Source organism: Squalius cephalus (genome assembly GCF_949319135.1).
Source record: "Squalius cephalus genome assembly, chromosome: 4".
Lineage (NCBI taxonomy): Eukaryota > Metazoa > Chordata > Actinopteri > Cypriniformes > Leuciscidae > Squalius > Squalius cephalus.
In genome coordinates, this window is record NC_137125.1 from 52,759,231 (window position 1) to 52,779,445 (window position 20,215).

The window sequence follows — 20,215 nt, forward strand, 5'->3', positions numbered from 1 at the left end:
AAAATAATTATACACCGTACACACACATATATTATGTAAACACAAACTTTTATTTTAGATGCGATTAATCACGATTAATCGTTTGACAGCCCTATTTTAAACATAAAACATAAAAATGCATGTATAATAATTATACAACAAATTTGAACAAATAAAATAAAATAATGCAGACTCAAATAAAATGTGAGGTCATAAAAAAAGGGCATATATAATAATTATACAAACATTTGGGGTAAAAATAAAACAGTCTCATATAAAATAAAATAAAAACTACTTTCTGTTATCATATTGTACACATATGAAACATCAAAACTTTTGATGTTGTTTATAAAATTATGTCTTCATAATGAGTTTCCGCACCCTGAAAAGCTTTAATTGACGTCCAGAACAGTATTGTTTCTTAGTTTGCACACAGACTTCAGTAAAAGTTGTATTATTCCATATTAAGTTCATGTTTTAATAGGTTTTATTGCTATTCATGGCAAAAAGTTGCTAATATAGCTTGATAGATTGAGATTATTATTATTTATTTTCAAATCAAATCACATTTGCTAATTTTTTTAAGTCTCAATCCTAGTCCTTCAAAAAGCGTATAAAACACTGTATAGATTTGTGTTTTGTGCACTATAGATTTTTAAATGTGTAACAGAAGCTCAAACGTAAATATTAATAGTCGACGTAATCGTACAATCATAAAAAAAAATCAGTGTACAGCAAGAGAGCATTATAACGAGATCCTTACATCAATGTCCAGCTCCTCCGGTTTGTACAAGTATGTGTTTTCTCTGTATTCTTCAGGACTCATTTGCTGAAATGAGAGGAAATGACATAAGATATTATATGCATTATATAATATATCCTAGAAAGTGTTATACAGCGCTCTAGACTGCGTATGAAGCAATGGAGTAAGCGACATGAGCCTGTATATAGTTGAGTTACTATTGCTCTACATGCAACTTACTCCTCAATATACTGTCAAAAAAATAACTTAAGCTTAACCTTAAAATATTACTACATAAAAATTAACTTTATTTGCTACAGTCACTTCAGTAAATCCTGTAACAATTGCAGCCAGTACAATATAAACATGTGCAGTCAGTTTCGCAACAGGGATCTTTATATACAGTCACACTGTATACAAAAGCACTGGGACTGACAACCAAACAATCATGCAAACTCCATCCAAACACTTCGGAAGAAGCAAATGGGAAAGTCTGATGGAAGTTTTCTATCGTATACAAACACAGACGTATGCAAAAAATTATTTGCTTCCTCAGTATTTTTGTCTTTTCCAGAACAAATATCTATATTAGGGGTGTAACGATACCCCAATTTCACGATTCGATACATATCACGATACTGAACTCACGATACGATATTATTGCGATACACCAAGACATATGATAAAAGGTTAACAAAAAATTTACTGTTTATTACTTTTTTTATAATTATAATATATACTTTTATTATAACTGATAAATTTGATATTACATTGTGTGTATAAATGAAAATTCTTGGACTTGGTGCTGAAACCCAAAGCAAAGGACAATAGAGATTAAAATGAAAACTCAGAATAAAAATATTCATGATTCTGAAGCTGAAAATACAGAATTATTTCAGACGAATATGTTTCTCTGTCACTGACTAGATACAGTTTAAAATAATGTAGGCCACTTTTTTACACAGATTTTACCCTATTGCATTATTATACATTATATTCAACATTATATATAATATTTTAATGTAGTACTGACACTAAAACTCTGAAAACGTACATTTTTTCTCACATAGTAATTTTTATTTTGGGTGAACTATTCACGATACATATTGTTGCATTTTTGTATTGCGATATATTGTGACACGATATATTGTTACACCCCTAATCTATATATCCTTAAATCAAGATATGTTAACTTAAGAAGCAAAGTCTTGATGTCTGAAAAATGTCTCAAAATTAAAGGGGTTTATGCTTAAAAAAAAAAAAATCTGCCAATTAGGTCAGAAAAATAACCTTAATTAGTGGCAAACACTCACTTAAAACAAGATTTAATATCTTGTGTGATTGCTTCGCAAGTAAACATATCATGATTTAAGAAAGTTCATACTGGAAACCGACAAAAATACTGAGTAAGAAAATCTTTTTTTTTTTTTTTTTTTCACACACTCATTCACACTTGTCTGCAGCCGGATGAGTTTATGCAGATATGAATCATCTCATCACGGAAATAACGCTGTTTCAACACCATCTGGTGTGAAAGAATCACAAAACTGTTAAGAGCGCTCATGTTGTACACGTCCACAACATCTGCTACGGGACACGGGGAACACACACGCACACGCAAACATAGAGTTAGAGCGCCAATTTAAAAGAAAACTACAACAAGAGGCACGTCCTCTGTTAAATATGAATGGATCGTGTGCTGAAAAACAGTTTGGAGGGCGATGGAGGTTTCAGGCCGTTCCCTGCAGGCCTCGGGTAATTACCGCCTCTGTCAGGTCTGTCAGCGCTTGAGTTACTGTGACTAATGACAACTAGAAAAAGCTGAAACTAAATCCGAAAGGCCCGCACACGCTCGACTACAGGCCAGCAGAGAGGAACTCCTGCCACCGAATCTCAGTTTTCCGACTTTAAAAGGTTTTCTTAGAGAGGAGAGGAAGCTGCTGTCGGAGATTTGAAGAACAAAGACAAATCTGAACATGAAAGGGATAGTTCACCCAAAAAAAAGTTCTCACACCCTCATATCACCAAATGTATGGCCACGGTTATGGCATGAGGATGCCAATTCACCTTTTAGTGTGTGTGTTCACACTTGGCATGTTTGGTTGGGTTAAAAACACACCCTGATGCGATTTCTCTGTGGTTCATTTGAATAAGTGTGAACGCTGCCATCTGGTGCACCAAACAAGCGGAGCGAGACCGCTGAGGGTGTGTTTACACTTGTAGTTCGGTTCGCTTGGTTCGGACCAAAAACAAAACAAAACCAAACATTTAGTCATAGTTTACTTAGCATTCACATTGGCATTTTAACACCGAACCTAAAGGCATAGGGATATGTTCACAACCTGATTGGCTGGCTTTTAGTACGTGTATATTGCGACGAAACTTACCGAACATCAAAAAAAATATCCAATGTTGTGTTCTGGGCTAAATGTGCTTGTTGTATGCTCTACATATGATGTTATTTTGACCAGCTGAGAATTCGTGAAGAGCTTATAAAATGTGTTAAGGAGTGAAAACAGTGACAGAAATCCATCCGTCAAACACAAACCAAGATCTGATGCGAGGAGACGCGGTTCTGATGCCTGTACTGAACTGTGATGTGCAATATCGTGACTATGACGAGTAAAAAACAGGTTTGCTTGAGCATTAGGCCCTTTTTAGGCTCGCATATTGTGACATCATGTCCTGTTTTTGGTTTGTTTACATGTCTTTGGTCCATTTTGCACTCATATTTCATTCGAATCGCACCAGAGTTCGTTTGGAAGCGGACAAAGACCTGCTCATTTTGGGCGAACTATCCCTTTAAGTTGACTTACAAAAACAAATTAGAAGAAAATTAACATTCCAGCATATAAACCACTTCACTTCATAAGGAACTGCAACAAATACAGTACATGACAAAAGTCAGAATTACATCTTTCGCAAATTGCATGTCCTCTAATAATTTTTACTTAGAAAGTTGTCAATTTGGTGACATATTTGTTGAATATTCCTCACATTAAGCTACTAAAATCAATATATTATGTAGAAAATATGAATATAGGCCTATCTCAAATGTTTTTGTTTATGTACAAAAACTCAGATGTGAGATAAAATATATATGTATATATAAAAATATTGCAAAATACAGTTCTGTAATGATTATTAAAACGTTAAAGTTACAGTTATCGTCTTTGATGTGAGCGGCCCTTTAAACCTTGTAAAACCATGTTTGCGTGACATTTTCTGCGCAATGCTTTCCCTTTGGAGGTCAAAATGGTACGTGATGCCAAGAACCAACAAAAAAAGGCTTTGTAAACCACACTGGTCTCCACACACTTGAGATTGAGCGAGTACATGTGAGCCGGCGTGATGGATGAAGCCATTGCTAATGAACGCGACATTAGCACGAGCAGCTGGTCAGCTAGCTGTGATTCGCACGGCTGTGCGGTGTACGAGACGTTCAAGCCATGCCAATACCAGTTTGAATTTCAACAAGAAAACAACAACAACAACAACAACAACGAAAACCAATGGGATATGCTGGAACGAAACCGACACAGGATGGGGCAGTGAGGGGGTGGAGCTTCGACAAAGAGGCGGGGCCCATGACACGAAAGGGGAGGAGCATAACCATGTGTTCCAAGACCTTACTTGCTGGTACAGTTGCGGCCTTGGCGCCGAGTTCTCAATCATAGTGTGAATCATGAAGATTATTGGCTCATTCTCCTTCATCTAGTACGTGAGGAGGAGGAGGAGGAGTAACAGCTGTTATCAAAGCACTGCAAGACACACGCTGTGTGTTTTAACAGCTTCTGACCCTTACAAATATCACAGGTCTGCTTTACTCATGCTTTTTTCTTGTTCACTGTTCCGGAATAATGACTTCAGTAATGCAATATAATGTTAAAAGATGATAAATTGTTTTGTGAAAGAAAGAGAACATGATTGCTGGATAATGTTGACCTTTTCAAAAACATCCTCAAGCTTAAAACATCAAAATGCCCACCAAGATGTGTTTTATCAGAGATACTGTGTTCACTGGAAAGTGCTTGATAATATGCAAGATAAATGTTACTGCAGACTCATCTATACATAACAATAACAGGAAATATGTCAGATCTCAACAGTCAGGACAGAGGCAGTGTTGTTATTATTGTTAAATAAAACTAGCATTCAAAATCATATTCAGCAACTCTACATTTTAGACAACTTAAACTTTACACAAAGTGAAATCTTGCCTTGGCAACAAAAAATAAAAGCAAAAAAAAAAAAAAAAAAATTGATTCAAAATCTTAAATAATAATGATATATATGTGGTGTAGCATTTGTATAAAACACCATTGTGTTGTTTTCTGAAAATACATTATAAAAAACATAAGAATTATTCACCCACACCAATCATAATTCTTTATGGTATGAGTAGTTAATACCCAAGTCCCAAAACTTGCTTATGCCTGTAAAGAAAAGAATATTAAATGTACTTCCTGAACCAAGGACTTTCAAAACAGAAAGGTTACTCTATTATTTATATGAACAATACGATACACACACACACAATAGGCTTCCATTGAGAATGGACAAACTAAACAATACAAATGAACTGTTTTTCCATTTTTAACTACTATAAGAAAAGACTTGAATGAATCAGCAGTGAACTGCTATTTTAAGGGACACCATCTGCATTCAACAGACGCAGAACTGTCGCAGATGCACTGACTGGAGAACAGAGAGAACGCTTGGGTTTGATCTGTGCTGTAATAAAAGTACAGTAGCCAACCAGTGAGAGAAACAGGAAGTGAGAAACAGGAGAGTCCCTCACCTGGCTGTCCAAGTACATGAGATTCCTCTGTAGGTGATGGGAAAGGATTTCACTCTAGAGACGCCGAGAGAAAGAAGATGAGAGGAGAGCAGTGAGAAAACGAGAAACTTTGGGCTTCAGAGCAGGGGAAGTGCAACAGAGACGGTGCAAAAGAAATCAGAACTGAAGAAGCCATTCACTGCTGTCAACGTCAGCAACGCCAAGCTCCACTTTATCCTGAAGTTCATCATGCACTTCTATGAGCTAAATGAAGCAAGCCGAAGAGCAAATCAGAAATACGGCTCTCGCATATAAACGGGTCCACCAAGAGGATAGCAAACAAACACACAACTTCTGCTGATCATGTTCCTCAAACTGCGTCAGATGCATGCAGCAGTCGCACAAAACATGATCAAAACCTATGGGATTGAAGGGATTTGCACGTTAGTGGAAAGGAAAGGACGTTTCTCCACATTATAACACTTTACAATAAGGTTTCATTTGTTAACTTTACCTAATGCATTGGCTAACATGAACTAACGGTGAGCGATATATTTTTTTAAAGCATTTATTGCCATAGAAGAACCATTTTGGTTTCCCAAAGAACCTTTCAGCGTTCTAAAAAGAACATTTTAATACATTTAAAGAACCTTTTGTGCAATGGAAATGTTCAATGGTTGTTTTTCTTCATGGAAACATCAATAACAATAAAGAGTAGTTAGTAAAATTGTTCATTGCTTGTTGATGTTAGTTGACAGTGCATTAATTAATGTTAACAAGTATTACTTTTATTTTGTTTTAAATTATTAATTGTCTCTTTCCCCAACAGCGTAAAAAAAAAAAGTTGCCAGCTCCAGCATTTTTGATCATTTTCACGGTCAACAGAAAATTTAGCTGTATTAATATCTAAACATACAATATGTCAAAAGAAAGAACAGAGCATTTGCTTTTAAACAAAACAAAACATTTTATTCTAGCTTCATGCATTACTTTTATTTTATTTTATCAACACTTGAATCTGGGAAGGTTTAATTTAAAAAAGCAACATTTTGATCAAAAAGCGGAGAAAATTACGTTTTGGTGAAAGACTATGTCCAGATCAGATTCATAACGATGATCAAAACACAGGCTGAGTAGATCGAGTCCATCAACACCACCAAAGCTTCACAGTCATTATCTTTTCATTGGTTCGACATTTCAATCAGTAACGTTTGATGATCGTGTAATTTTACATGTGCGTAAGCAATGCTTACTATTGGATCTGGAGATTCTGTACTCTTCCAGAAGAAGCGTAATAGCGCCTCCTACTGTGTGTAACAGTGAAATCATGGATTCCCAGAAAATGGCAGGGAAAGAGTTAATAAATGCACTAGAAGTATTGTCCATTGTCTGCTCATGTTAACTAATGTAGCTAACTTAATGTTAACAAATGAAACCTTACTGTAAAGCACTAAATCTTGCATTGAAACTTACAGTAAAGTAGACATCAACCAATCCACAACAGCATGCGGAAGCAATGGGAAAACCACCAAACTAGGAGATGAAAGGGCGAGGTTGTGGGGCGGCTGGGGGGTTTGCGGGGTACACTAACAAGCCCTTTACTCTGGGATGCACAGGCTGACCTTTGGGTTGGTGGCATCGAGGTTTATCTGCATTAGCTGTGCGAGCGTGTGCTCACGGAGGCTGTTGAGCTCGGCCTGCTGCCGCCTCAGTTTGATGAGCAGAAGAGTCAGTTCCTCTGGCTGCAGCGGGACAGGACAGCGGTTAGTGTGGGCCGGGATCAGAGGGTTACGGGGGTTTGGGCCGTGTTTTGATACAGATGTGTAATGACATAGCTCTTTTAATATTTCATCAAGTGACCGCAGGCTTTTTCATTATAATGCTCGGTCTCCCTGAAATCATATCACAGACAATTTCTGCCTATTGTATTTTGTGTGTTGAGTTGCAATCTTTGAACATTTGCTGGATTGACTGACATAAACCTGTGATTTCTAACTCAACATGATTAACCAGCTCTAGCAGGGACAGCTAAGGTGCAAAAACCAGTTTAGTAACCATTAAAAAAAAACAGGTTCTCTAGCTAGAAACTAAGTACAATCTGGTTTTAGATTGTGTATTGTCTGGAATAGCTGGAAAATTTGCTTTTAAGAAATGAAAATCAAGCACAACAAAATTACAAAAAATAAATAAAAATACAACAAATTAAAGTAACTGAAAATATTAATAGATATTATATGTGTGTGTGTGTGTGTGATTATTAAACTGGTTTATGCAGCTTAGCTGAACCTGGTTGAGCTGGTTAATAATGTTAATTAGATATCACAGGTTTATGTCAGTATCCTGAAAATGTTATATTCTTCAATGCTTCTACTTTCTGTGTTGTAGCATTGAAGTATAATATGTTCAGGATAGACTGACATTAACCAGCTAAGTTGCATAAACTAGGTTAGTAACTTTAAATTTAAAAGTAAGTTGTTGTTTTTCCAGCAGGAATAGCTGAATTAAGTTTAAATATGTTTTTAAGAAACGCTAATTTATCCTTAGAAACTTGTTCTTCCACCCAATTAAGCAGTACTTGAAGCAAATAACCCAGGGACCTGAGTTATCTTATGTCTGACATTTCATCTTGGGTTATAATAATTTAAGAATAAAAAAAGTAACATCACACAAAAACAAAGATCATAAAAACTTTCTCAGGGAGATGAAGAGGCTTTTACTGAAATCAAAATGTTTAAGATACTAAATTTAATTTCATGGACTGTAGCTAAAGACATTTTTCCAACAGTTACCCAGTGATGATGAGTAAAACACATATGGAGGAGCTCTATTAATATTTCATCAAGTGACCGCAGGCCTTTTCATTATAATGCTCGGTCTCCCTGAAATCATATCACAGACAAGTTCTGCCTATTGTATTTTGTGTTAGTGAAATGAATAAATAAAAAGCATAGGCTTAACAGGTAAAAGCCGGCCTAAGGCTGTTAAAACTTGAAACGTCAAGTAAGAGAATAATCATTTTAGTTTTAATAAGAGCTTATGGTATTAGCACTTCTCCTGTGTGCTGCTGTCACAATAGACACACACACACACACTCTTGTACATCTATCTTTATGAGGACATTCATTGACACAATGCAATCTCTAGCCGCTTACCCATCACAACTAAGTGCCTAACCCGACCCCTGACCCTAAACCGACCCTTAACCTCATTATAACCTTATCCCTAAAACCAAGTCTTGACCCTCAAACAGGCCTTTAAAGGCTCTCAGAAAGTGAGGACTGGACAAAATGTCCTCACTTTACTCTGTTTGTCCTCTCTCCAATGGTCAAAAACTCAAACTGGTCCTCACAAAGGTAGTTGTACAAGCACACACGCACACACGCACACACACACACACGCACGCTCCTCTCTTTCAGAGACATTTAATTCAACCTAAAACATAAATAACCAAATCTTCTGCATTGAAACAACCCATCAACACACACACCTTGTGCAGATGACAAGGCTACTGGGTGTGTACTTGTACTAGTAGAACATATTTGAATATCCGTTTAACTCAACATGAAATGCATTTGCAACCTGTTTTACATCCATAATGTGGAATACCTTCAGGTGAAGCAGATCAAGTCATATTTTGATGAAAGATTAGAGAAAAATGTTTACCTTTGAAATAATGTGCACTGATGAATCATGCACTGTAAGACCAGGAGCATGTTTTAAAAAACTAAATCAATTTTGATCTCATGTTGACTTAAAATAAGCAGCTTCGACCTACGCATGTAAAATATTCTGTCCAAAAAGCAGCCTAATTTGCAAGCCAAAGACAGAGAAGCCTCAACGAATCCTCAGTGGCTTGCAACTGAAAAACGCAGAGAGTTTTGACAGGAAAGCAAAGTTGTGGATCTGTGTGTTACATAGATGTTGTTTGCACAGAGGAAGTGGTGGGTGGAGAAGAGGGAAAGCGTACCGTTTTGCCTTGCAGAGACTGTGCAGTGATGCTCTGTGCGGGAGGAACGGGCCTGCGCTCGGCAGGGTAGGAATACTGAGAGAGAAAGAGCAAAGCACGACAATCATGGCAATTGGAACGAGCCGTTCTGGTGAAGAGAGCATTAAACCCTCAGCATTCAGAGAAACTTAAAGACTCGGTAATTTAATGTGAGCAGATAATCACCCGCTCAGCTCAGGAAAATGACAGTTGTGTTATTATACAATTGCTGAAAGACGTGTCTGAGCAAGATTCTGGTTTGAGAGACAGATTTACAGTCGAACCAAAAATTATTCAAACACTAGATATACAGCGTTGGAAATAAGTATTGAACACGTCACCATTTTTCTCAGTAAATATATTTCCAAAGGTGCTATTGACATGAAATTTTCACCAGATGTTGATAACAACCCAAGGAATCAGTACATACAAAGAAACCAAAACAAATGAGCTCAGAAATTAAGTTATGTGTAATAATGTGAAATGACACAGGGAAAAAGTATTGAACACATGAAGAAAGGGAGGTGCGAAAAGGCATGGAAAGCCAAGACAACAGCTTAAAACTATTAGTAATTAAAAAGCAACTCTTCTGATTACTCTTTTCACTCCTCTGTCAGAAATCTTGCGAGGAGCACCTGGTCGAGCACCGGTCTTTCCACTTCCGTATTATGGCCCCAAAAGTGCTCACTGGACCATTCAGAAGCTTAGAATGGCGCCTATAACCAATGCCATCATTATGTGTTGGAACAATTAGGTTGCGAAGGTCTTGAGACAGCTCTTTGCTTTTACCCATCATGAGATGTGTCTTGTGTGACACCTTGGCAATGAGACCTTTTTGTAGGCCATCTGTTGGGACTGAACCAGCTGTTATTAATTTGCACGGACAGGGGGCTGGATTGCTTTTTAATTACTAATAGTTTTAAGCTGTTGTCTTGGCTTTCCATGCCTTTTTGCACCTCCCTTTCTTCATGTGTTCAATACTTTTTCCCTGTGTTATTTCACATTATTACACATAACTTAATTTCTGAGCTTATTTGTTTTGGTTTCTTTGTATGTACTGATTCCTTGAGTTGTTATCAACATCTGGTGAAAATGTCATGTCAATAGCACCTTTGGAAATATATTTACTGAGAAAAATGGTGACGTGTTCAATACTTATTTCCAACGCTGTATATATATTTTTTTACTAGTGGGTGCAGGACACTATAGTTCATTTATGTAAGTGAGGATGGCAAAATAAAGTAAACTGTGACATATTATACCCACAAATTCCTCATACAGTGACTACCAGTAAAATGCATAAAAGATTTGGGACCAAAAATTATTCAGACACTTTGACCTGACCAGTGTTTTTTGACAAGCGAGAAACTGGAAAGCTCTCTCTCTCCTGTGCAATGCTGTCGGATCCAAATATGGTCATTTCCTTTTTATCATCAACCAATCGTGAAAGTAAAAGGGCTGAATGCGCAATCTCATTGGCTGATGATAAATCTTTAAAGCCCGTTTTCTCAAAATGACTTTTCTCTCATACTCCAAGTCCGAAATCTCCACTTCAGTAGCACCTACACCAAACTTTCCAGTCTTGTACCTAATTATATTATGAAGACATTTACAGAGGGATTTGTAAATATATTATTCCTAGCCTGATTTATATAACATTTTATTCCAAAAAACATGGCGAAAATCATTTTTTAAGGCTATTGACAGTATATTTTACAGGATAACAAAAGTAGATATCCATAAATCCCTCTGTAATTTTCTTCCCATCTAATATGTGAACACAATGAAAAAATAATTTTTAACCTGGCTTTATCCAATACTCAGATTTCGTTTTTTTTTTAATATATGCAAATTAGCACATATTTAATTAGATCTTGACTAATTTGCATATTTAAACATTAAATTACAGAAAACTTATAATACATTTTTTTCCCATCTTAATGTAGGTAATCAACTGGGAAAGTTTCATGGTTATATCTACTAGTTAGAAATTTTACCCTATTCACCTGTAGTTTCTCGCCTTAATTGCTAATGCAACCTTTTTACAGCACAGACTGAACAAAATGAAGCATTGCTTGGTAAACGTTTGAGCTAAATTGGTATTATCTAATTGTGTAGTTAAATTTAACAGCTGACAGATATTCAACATAATTCATCTGTGAGACGGTATAACAGAAGGATGGACAAAATCAGTGAAATATCAACTGATTTCATAACTCTGAGTTCTTGTCATATTTTATCACCATTTTCTAAACTGTAACTAAATGCAGAGGTTCCCACAATTTCAGATTTGTCAGTGCAAGTTGCTTTCAATTAAAACATCTCAAGCATGTATTTTAGTCTAGGACTAGCTTAAGCCTCATCTGTGACTGCAATTTTCCCAGTCTTTCCATACTGTGGGAACCCCATGTAACTCTTTACCTTAGAGAGGTGCGGTCGGTGGCGGCGTTCAATAGTCACGTCCCCACGAAACACCGGCGAGGAAACTTCAGAGCGGGAATCTGGGTTCAGAGGACGATTAGGGGAGAAGGTGTGGTAACCAGCCAGTGATCCGTGGGAAGGGGAGGTGGGGATGGACTCAGTGATCTGCCCCATGGTTTTAGGGCTGGGAAGCGTCCCGTATCCGATCCGGGTGTGAGACTGCCTCTGCTGCCACTCGTACAGCTGCCACATGGTGTCGTCCCGTATGGAGCGGCGCTTCTCTGCCGTGGTGGGCTGTAACGCCCGGTCGTACATCGACCCTGTGACGCTGCAGATGCTGTCCGGCCGAAGCATGTTGCGCGGGAGCGTACGGTAACCCTCGGGATAACGCGGCACGATCTGCGCCCGGTGGCTCGGCATATTCCTTGGCAATGTTTGGTAGGATGTAATGCTGGAAAACAAAGAAAGTGGAGTCACAAAGAGGTCAATGATATACAAAACAACAGCACTTCGAGCAATCCACTTGAATAAGTGAGTTTTATAATACAATCATGCTAATAAGGCCTGGCTTTGACTTTGTGATGATTTCCTGTTATGCTGCAGGTGATAATTAAAGGGGTTCAACTCTCTTTAGTGTGTAATGTTGCTGTTTGAGCATGAAAAAGAGAGTTATTCTCTATATCAGTGTCAGTGTTTCTGAACTTCCTGAAACGCCTCCATTGTAGTCTTGAGTTTCTTCCGGGAACGAACACGTCACAATATTCCTCATTTAAATAATTCATATGTAGAATAAAGGGGCGGGGCCTGGTTGAGTTAGTTAGTATGTGTTGAAACTGGTGGTTATGGTAAGGGGACGGGACATTTCCCAAACACTGACCAATCACAACACACTGATCCAGCCGACCAATCAGAGCACAGTGTGCTTTTCAGAATGAGGGGCTTCATAGAGACAGGAACTAAACAAAGCGTTACCTGAGCCCGTCTACGGAGAGCCTGGCCACTCCCTATTAAGTCCTATTGTACCGAATTGTGGTTGTAGTTCCACCAGAGTTCCACTGGGGGCGATCGCCCATGAGTGCAAAATGAATGGGAGTCTATGGAGCGAGACGGCTAAATTTGTCTCTTTCACCCGATTGCCGTTGAGAAATCTCAGATTTGATTGTAGGTTTTGCAAGTTCAACATGGGTTATAGGTCGAAAGTTGAATGAACGAGTACTTATGTCCTTTCTATTTCTTACAGGTTGAGTTGTTGTTGCCCATAACACGCTAGCATTCTGCTAATGAACGCTGATTGGTCAGTGAAGGACTGATTACGACCAGAGATACCGCTTGATGGCATCGTGGCATCCGAAGCGGGACCAGAAACAAACTAAACAAAAACTCTTCTAGCACGTGTGTTTCCCTGTGTCAGCTGTGTTGTGTGTTTCCCTGTGTCGGCTGTGTTGTCGATGCCTCGAGAGAAAATAAAGTGCAGAGCGCGAACGCACCAAAGTGACTGAAGGATTGCCGTAAAGCAGTATCTCTGGTCGTACGATGTGTAGGACGTCATTGACATTTTAAAAGACTTTTTAAAGCAAATAAGTAACTCTAAAAAATCTAACACCCAGCAATGTGTAATTTCTTTGCATCTCCTTTCGAATACAACATTCAAATTACTAGACAAAAAATTATATCCTGAGAAAAGTGGATTTTGAGGGGTATAGCGCCATAGACCTCCATTCATCCTGCACTCGTCCTGTGAGCGCCCTCATGTGGAGCCAGAGTGGAACTGCAACCAGTTCAGAAGCCGAAAGTTCACTGAGAGTGGAAGTTCTCCCCTTATTAGACATTCTCTGGCGTTACTGACAGACTGGGAAGAGAGGAGCTGCAACAATGGGGAATATGGGGAAAATAATGAACATTCAAGCATGAAAACTAACTGTTTTAGTAGAGGCCAAAAACAAATTCAAGAGCAAAATAGTCCCCTTTAAACACTGGCTCATTAATATATGCTAAAAGAGTCGTGCTTATACTCGTCACGGTCCTGCTCCCTCCACAAAAGCCTTCACCTCTGACTCCGACTGATCATTAACCGTCTCTAATTTTCACTTGTCATCTGCCGATCGCTCAGAAATAATTACAGCATACAAACATCATCAACAGGAAACGCAGGAAAACAGATGGGAAGAGTGAGCGCGTGCCAGTAGAGTTTGTGAAGACTGAGGGAGAGTTACGAGCACTACTCTTCCAGGAGCTGCTGATTTCGGCTTCCGTTCCCTGGCATTTTTATAGGCACCATTAAAAGGTTTGGCTTGCACACTCTTGTACTGACAGAGTGGAAATCAATAAAGAGCTCCGAGTGCCAAAATCACAAACCACAAAAGTCACGTCTCTATTTGCTCTGTTCTAACATGAGAAGCTCCAAACCATGTTGGCTGGATGTAGAAGACCAACTAAATTATTTACCACAGTGAACAATACTGGCATTAGCCATCAAATATTTTCAATAGACAGTTTTACAGCAGTTAGTTTCACTCAAATTATTTAAATGAACACATGGCACTCCAAGAGAATTGATATATAATCACTGTCATTATAATTATAATCAAAGAAATTGCCAACATCGGAAACATCCATTGTACCAGATAAACATCCTATTTATATATTATGGCAGCGTGCTAATTTGTACATAATTATAAATTTACTCTAAAATGGAATATAACAATCGGAAAAATTACATTTTGACAAGATGCAAAATGACAAACAAATGTGAAACTTACAAAAAAAAAAAACATTAAAAAATTATTTAAAATATTATAATATAACATTTGAATAAATATACTTATATAAAAATATTAATTGAAACATGTATTATATATATATATATATATATATATATATATATATATATATATATATATATATATATATATATATATATATATACACACACACACACACATTTAAAATGAATTTATCATTTCTACATTTTTCTAAATAAACATTTTAGTAGTAATATTGTGCAGTATTATGTCATTTTCATCAGTGTATATTAATTTAAAGTTTAATCGCCATCGTATCTTTGTTTGTGTTGATGAAATCCAAAAACTGTCAAACTCATTTTAAATATATATATATATATATATATATATATATATATATATATATATATATATATATATATATTAAATAAATATATATAAATTAAAGGTAACATTTTATTTTAGGGTCCAATTCTCACTATTAACTAGTTGCTTATTAGTATGCATATTACTAGTATATTGGCTGTTTATTACTACTTTTAAAGCACATATTAATGCCTTATTTTGTACTTAACAACTGCCTTACTAACTATTAATAAGCAGTAAGTGTTAATCACTGAGAAAATTAACAGTGATGCTGCACATCGGCTCAAAGCACTTTATTCAAATTTTTCATCTAAAATAAAATGATTTTGCTTCCAAATGTGATTGAATGTTTGTCTGTGTCTGCTGCAATCAATTGCATCCTGAATCTTGCGTGTTGGTTACGTTAAACTAAATAACCTAAAATCCAGTTAGCTGCATTACAAAAATAAATAAATAAACCGATCGCTGCATGAGATCACGCAATCTGCTGAGAGTTTGGAAAGAAAGTTCGTGATTGGACAAGACGTGCATATCCAAACTGTCAAAAATAAGCCTGACGGCAGCCTAAACAAGCATTGCGATATGTGCACAAGTTGCAAAAAATATTAAAGAGAGCAGAGACACGCTTCACCAATGCCTTTTGATAATGAGCATGAATCAGCATCTTAAATAACGCAAACACACGCCCGCTGTCCTCCCTCCTCGCTCGCTTCCCTGTTCCTGTTCCTCTTCCTGCGCTGACAGCAACTCTGATCCACTTTGAGACAAATTTTCGTGGTGCTTGAGCATAAAGCTCCATGACTTATTCATCTGAGGAGAGGAGGACGAGACAAGCGAAGCAAACACGCGTCGACTGCACGGCTGAACGGAGGACGGCACCTGACATCAGTAGCGGCTCCCACATAACCAGCTTCATCCTCTCAGCCCGGGCCGGAGGAGACCGGGCAGAGGTAAAAATATCTGTTCGCTCATGATAAAGAGCTCACGGAGGAACACTGCCTGCAGACGCTGGAGTGTGTTGTGTCAGGGGACTGAGAGTGGGAGAAGAAACACTGTGTTCTGAGAGAGACAGAATGATGCATGAATCCGGTGTGTTTGTCCAGTTTCTGACTGACTTTCGGAGGGTACAAAAAAACAACTATATATGCACTCACACAGTATTTTGTGAGTTTGTAAAGTGCATATTGTACAGCTAGTAAAGCATGTATTGTGTAGTTCGTAATGTGTTTAGTTTGGGAAACATGCACAACGCACACTTAAACTACCAAATACTCCTCATGCAAAATAAACATTATGAACTGCAAAATAGTTAGTTTACAAATAAAACATATTACAACCTATAAAAAAAAAGGAAAAAAAGGAAAAAACCCTAAACATTATGCATTACACCTTGAAAACTACAAAATGCTCAATTAAAGGGGTGACATGGATTTTTTATTTTACTGTTCTTTGAGGTTCACTCGTGTTAATAAAGTTTTTTTGCACCAAAATAAAATGTGTGTGTGTGTGTGTGTGTGTGTGTGTGTGTGTTGTGTAAAAACAATTCATTTTCAACCTTCATTCTGAGCCTCTGTCTGAAATCATAGATTTTTAAGGGTCGGCTACTTTAACGGCCACTGTTCTGATTGGCTAACATCATTGCATAGGAAACAGTATCAACGCCCGCTCGCTATTGCACGCAAAGTAAGTTTTTGAAAACATTATCCATATAAAACCATCATTGTCAGACAAAGCATTATGAAATAATTTATGGTTTGAGATGCAGCTGCTGTCAGATCAATACATCTGACTGCTTTCTGTCAACAAAAGATCTCTCATTACACTGTGCCTCGTTTACAAAAATAAAATGTTTCGAACAAACATAATCCTCAGAATTATGGGAATATGGGACAACATTAAAATAAACCATTCACTTGTTTCCGACACAGGGATCCTTCAGAAGATCATACAGTGACACTATTTAAATTAGACGCGTTAAAGCGAACGCTCTTTCACTCTTCCATTTGTCGGCAGACTCAAGTGCGTGGAGCCTGTCAGAAACTGACTTATTGGTCTTCTTTTTTTTTTGGCTAGTAGAAATTCTGAATGGCCGGTAACTTAAACATTTAGTAGCTAAAATAAAGCGTAGTGTTAGTTCTGGCAGGTCACGTTAGTCAAGCTCGCATCAGCTGACTCTCACCTGATCCACGTCTACCTATACGAATACAACGCCTATCACTGTATACATATATAAGCTCCTTCAGTATTATCAGCAGCTATTGCGTTTCTCTGGAGCGAATTACCCCCCTCCCTCCCCAGCTCCTCCTCTTGTCCAGTCAGGATTTGGCATTCTGATTCCCCTTGAATCAGAATAAATTCTCAAATTATCTTTAAAATCTTTAATGAAATATATTTGCAAACATTCATGTTGGTTTTGTTCTGTTTACCCCAAGGGGGGTTATTGCTGCTCTCCTGCTCTTATATATGTGTTGCGCATGTGCATTTTTTCAATAAGTGGAGAGGGCGGTTCTTTTCTAAAATTCGGGAAAATCCTCCGCTATACCTTTAAATAAAATAAAATAAATCTATATTTGATATTGAAATGAGAGTTCTAACACGTGCGTCCTCACCTCCTGGTGTCGTCGTCCGGGGCCCGTGTGCGGTGCGTCCGGACCCACTGCTCCAGCTGCTGCATGGAGCTGGTTCTGCTCAGAGATCTCTCGGGTTCTGCCGGCTGTGGCGGGACCGGCGTCCTCAGGGGCATCGTGTTGCTCATGTCTCCGGGGCTTCGGTCTCCTGCTCGTTCCCCGGAACCGTTGACCTGGGACGGCATGTACTGTCCGGATCCGGATCCTGCGCTCTGGATCTGCCTGGAGGACGAGACGGCCGCAGCGATGGCCGCCGCTTGAGCCGGCTGGAGTTTGATGCTGTTGATCTTCGTGAGCGGTCGCTCCACGGCGCCCTCTTTCTGGAAACCGTATTTCTCGCCCTCCCGAGGGGGTGGGACGGGTTTCTCCGGGTCTTTATGCTTCTCTCCTTCCCTCGGGAGCGTTAGAGAATACCTTCCATCTTTCTGTAGGATCTTCTCGCCGTCTTTTGGTGGCACGTCCCTCTGAAGCGTGTACTTATCTCCATCCTTGTGCAGTGTGTACTTCTGCCCGTCTTTCTGGAGGAGGTACTTCTCTCCGTCTTTGTGGACGGCAAATTTGTCTCCGTCTTTCTGGAGGACGTATTTCTCCACGTCTTTCTGCAACATGTAGCGGTCGCCGTCCTTCTGCAGAGCGAGTCTCTGAGCTTCTTTGTGCAGAGCGTAGTTGTCGGTGTCTCTCTGGAGGGTGTATCGCTCTCCGTCTTTCTGCACGCTAGCCCTGCTCTCTTTGTCTTTTTGGATGCAGGGCTGCTTGTCCACGGGTTTCTGCTTCTTCTCCTCCTGGCGGTGAGTCTCGCGGTTTCTCTCATTGTTTTGGATCTCGGGTCGGGTCAGGACTCGGTGATTCAGCATGTTGTTCATCTCCTGAGGGCTGCGTGGGTCAGCCTTTACCTTCTCAAGCCTGCAGATGAGAGAGAAAGAGTGTGAGAGTGAGAGTGTGAGTGTGTGTGTGTGTGTGTGTGTGTGTGTGTGTGTGTGAGTGAGAGAGAGAGAGAGAGAGAGAGAGAGAGAGAGAGAGAGAGAGAGAGAGAGAGAGAGAGAGAGAGAGAGAGAGAGAGAGAGAGAGAGAGAGAAAGTCAGAACATTCATGCTTCTTTGGATATTACCTTTCATGTAGTGTGTAATATACAGTCGCTGTCTGTGAATGTAAAAGGTCTGGCAATGTTTCAAAGATCAAAGTGCAGATAAATGGAGTTATTGTCGCCAAACGAAAGAACCGATTCTGAACTGAAACGAGTCGTCAGTAATTCCACTCTTACTTCCTGCTCGAACCTACGTAGTTTTGTTTCTGACGCGCTGTAAGCAGTCGACCAATCACAACAGACTGGGTCATTTGACCAATCAGAGCAGAGGAAGCTCTCGGAAAGGCGGGGTTTAGAGAGACCGAATCCTTGATCAAACCGTTTCAGACGCTGTGAGAAAACAGGTGATTCTGCATTGTATGTTATGAGAAAATGAAAGTGTTTTTTGACCTTGGATGCATGTAAACCTGTTGTAGGAGACTCCAAAACAAAACTAAGATCCTTTAAATAGCATAATAGGGGCACTTTAAAGGTACACTGTGTAGGAATTTTTCCCATCTAGCGGTGAAATTGTATTTTGCATTCAAACGAATAGTGCGCCTCGCTTTTTCAAATGCGTGTTGCAACTACGGTAGCTGATCTCCTTGTCCGTTTCAGCTGGTTTCAGTCACGTGACGTTGGCTCTGAATGAAAACTTGTTGAGGTAGGCTAGTGCTTTTTGTCCCTCTCTGCTATTATAGTTTTTCAAGATGGCGGAACGACATGGAAGCCTCCTTGGACTTACCCGTCCAATGTAAATAAAGATAAGAAATTCTTCACTTACGAGGATAAGTCAGATCATTGGCAGAGGTAATTTTACACCAATGAGGACATATTTATGAATTAAGACATTGATTTTAGCTAATAAAATACTTTAAAAAACTACACAGTGCACCTTTAAAAGAAAAAGACAGAATAAGCAATTAAACTGCTCTAAACGCACAATATATGAACACAGATAACCAAGTAAATCTTTACTTGGTCTGTCACTTGACTAAACAATTTATTCAAATTAATTTACATACTGTGATTCACAAATTGTTTACCATTATTTGCCAAAAAAGCCCCAAATTAAGATAATTTATGCTAGGGTTGTTGCATAAGCGTGTTTGAAGGGTTGCTGATATGATATTGTGGTCTTGTATGGTTTGTAAAGCACACTTCTGCTATCTTTGCCTCTTTTATCATCCGCCATGTGAACATCTTAAGTATGATCAATTAGTAAAGTAACAGAATGCCTCTCCTTTCCTTTCCTTACCTTAAAGGGCACCTATTATGCAAAATTCACTTTTACATGGTGTTTGAACATAAATGTGTGTTGGCAGTGTGTGAGCAAAACCACCCTAGAATGATAAAAATCCACCCAGTAGTTTTTTTACTATCTCAATAAATCATAAGCACTGTCTCAGAACACCCTGTTCTAGATTTTCCTCATTGTGACGTAGAAATGAGCTAAGCCCCACCGACGTGATTTGATTGACATCTGGTTTTAGCATAGACCCCGCCCTCGG

At 38.6% G+C, this 20,215-nt stretch overlaps 1 protein-coding gene across 23 annotated transcripts in view; it reads right to left on the reverse strand.

Moving 5' to 3' along the window:
- The window catches only part of plekha5 (pleckstrin homology domain containing, family A member 5), a 157,919-nt gene that overhangs the window by 16,230 nt on the left and 121,474 nt on the right, over positions 1-20,215 (reverse strand). For 11 of the 23 annotated variants that reach the window (XM_079870075.1, XM_079870074.1, XM_079870077.1 and 8 more), the window contains 6 exons: positions 17,624-18,544; positions 11,908-12,358; positions 9,469-9,543; positions 7,124-7,243; positions 5,523-5,576; positions 743-808 (listed from right to left, as the gene is read on the reverse strand). In XM_079870075.1, the coding sequence (XP_079726201.1) occupies positions 743-808; positions 5,523-5,576; positions 7,124-7,243; positions 9,469-9,543; positions 11,908-12,358; positions 17,624-18,544 (1,687 nt within the window). Of the gene's footprint in view, positions 1-742; positions 809-4,354; positions 4,436-5,522; positions 5,577-7,123; positions 7,244-9,468; positions 9,544-11,907; positions 12,359-17,623; positions 18,545-20,215 lie in introns of all 23 variants that reach the window. The other 12 variants (XM_079870066.1, XM_079870065.1, XM_079870058.1 and 9 more) reach the window with 2 other exon arrangements.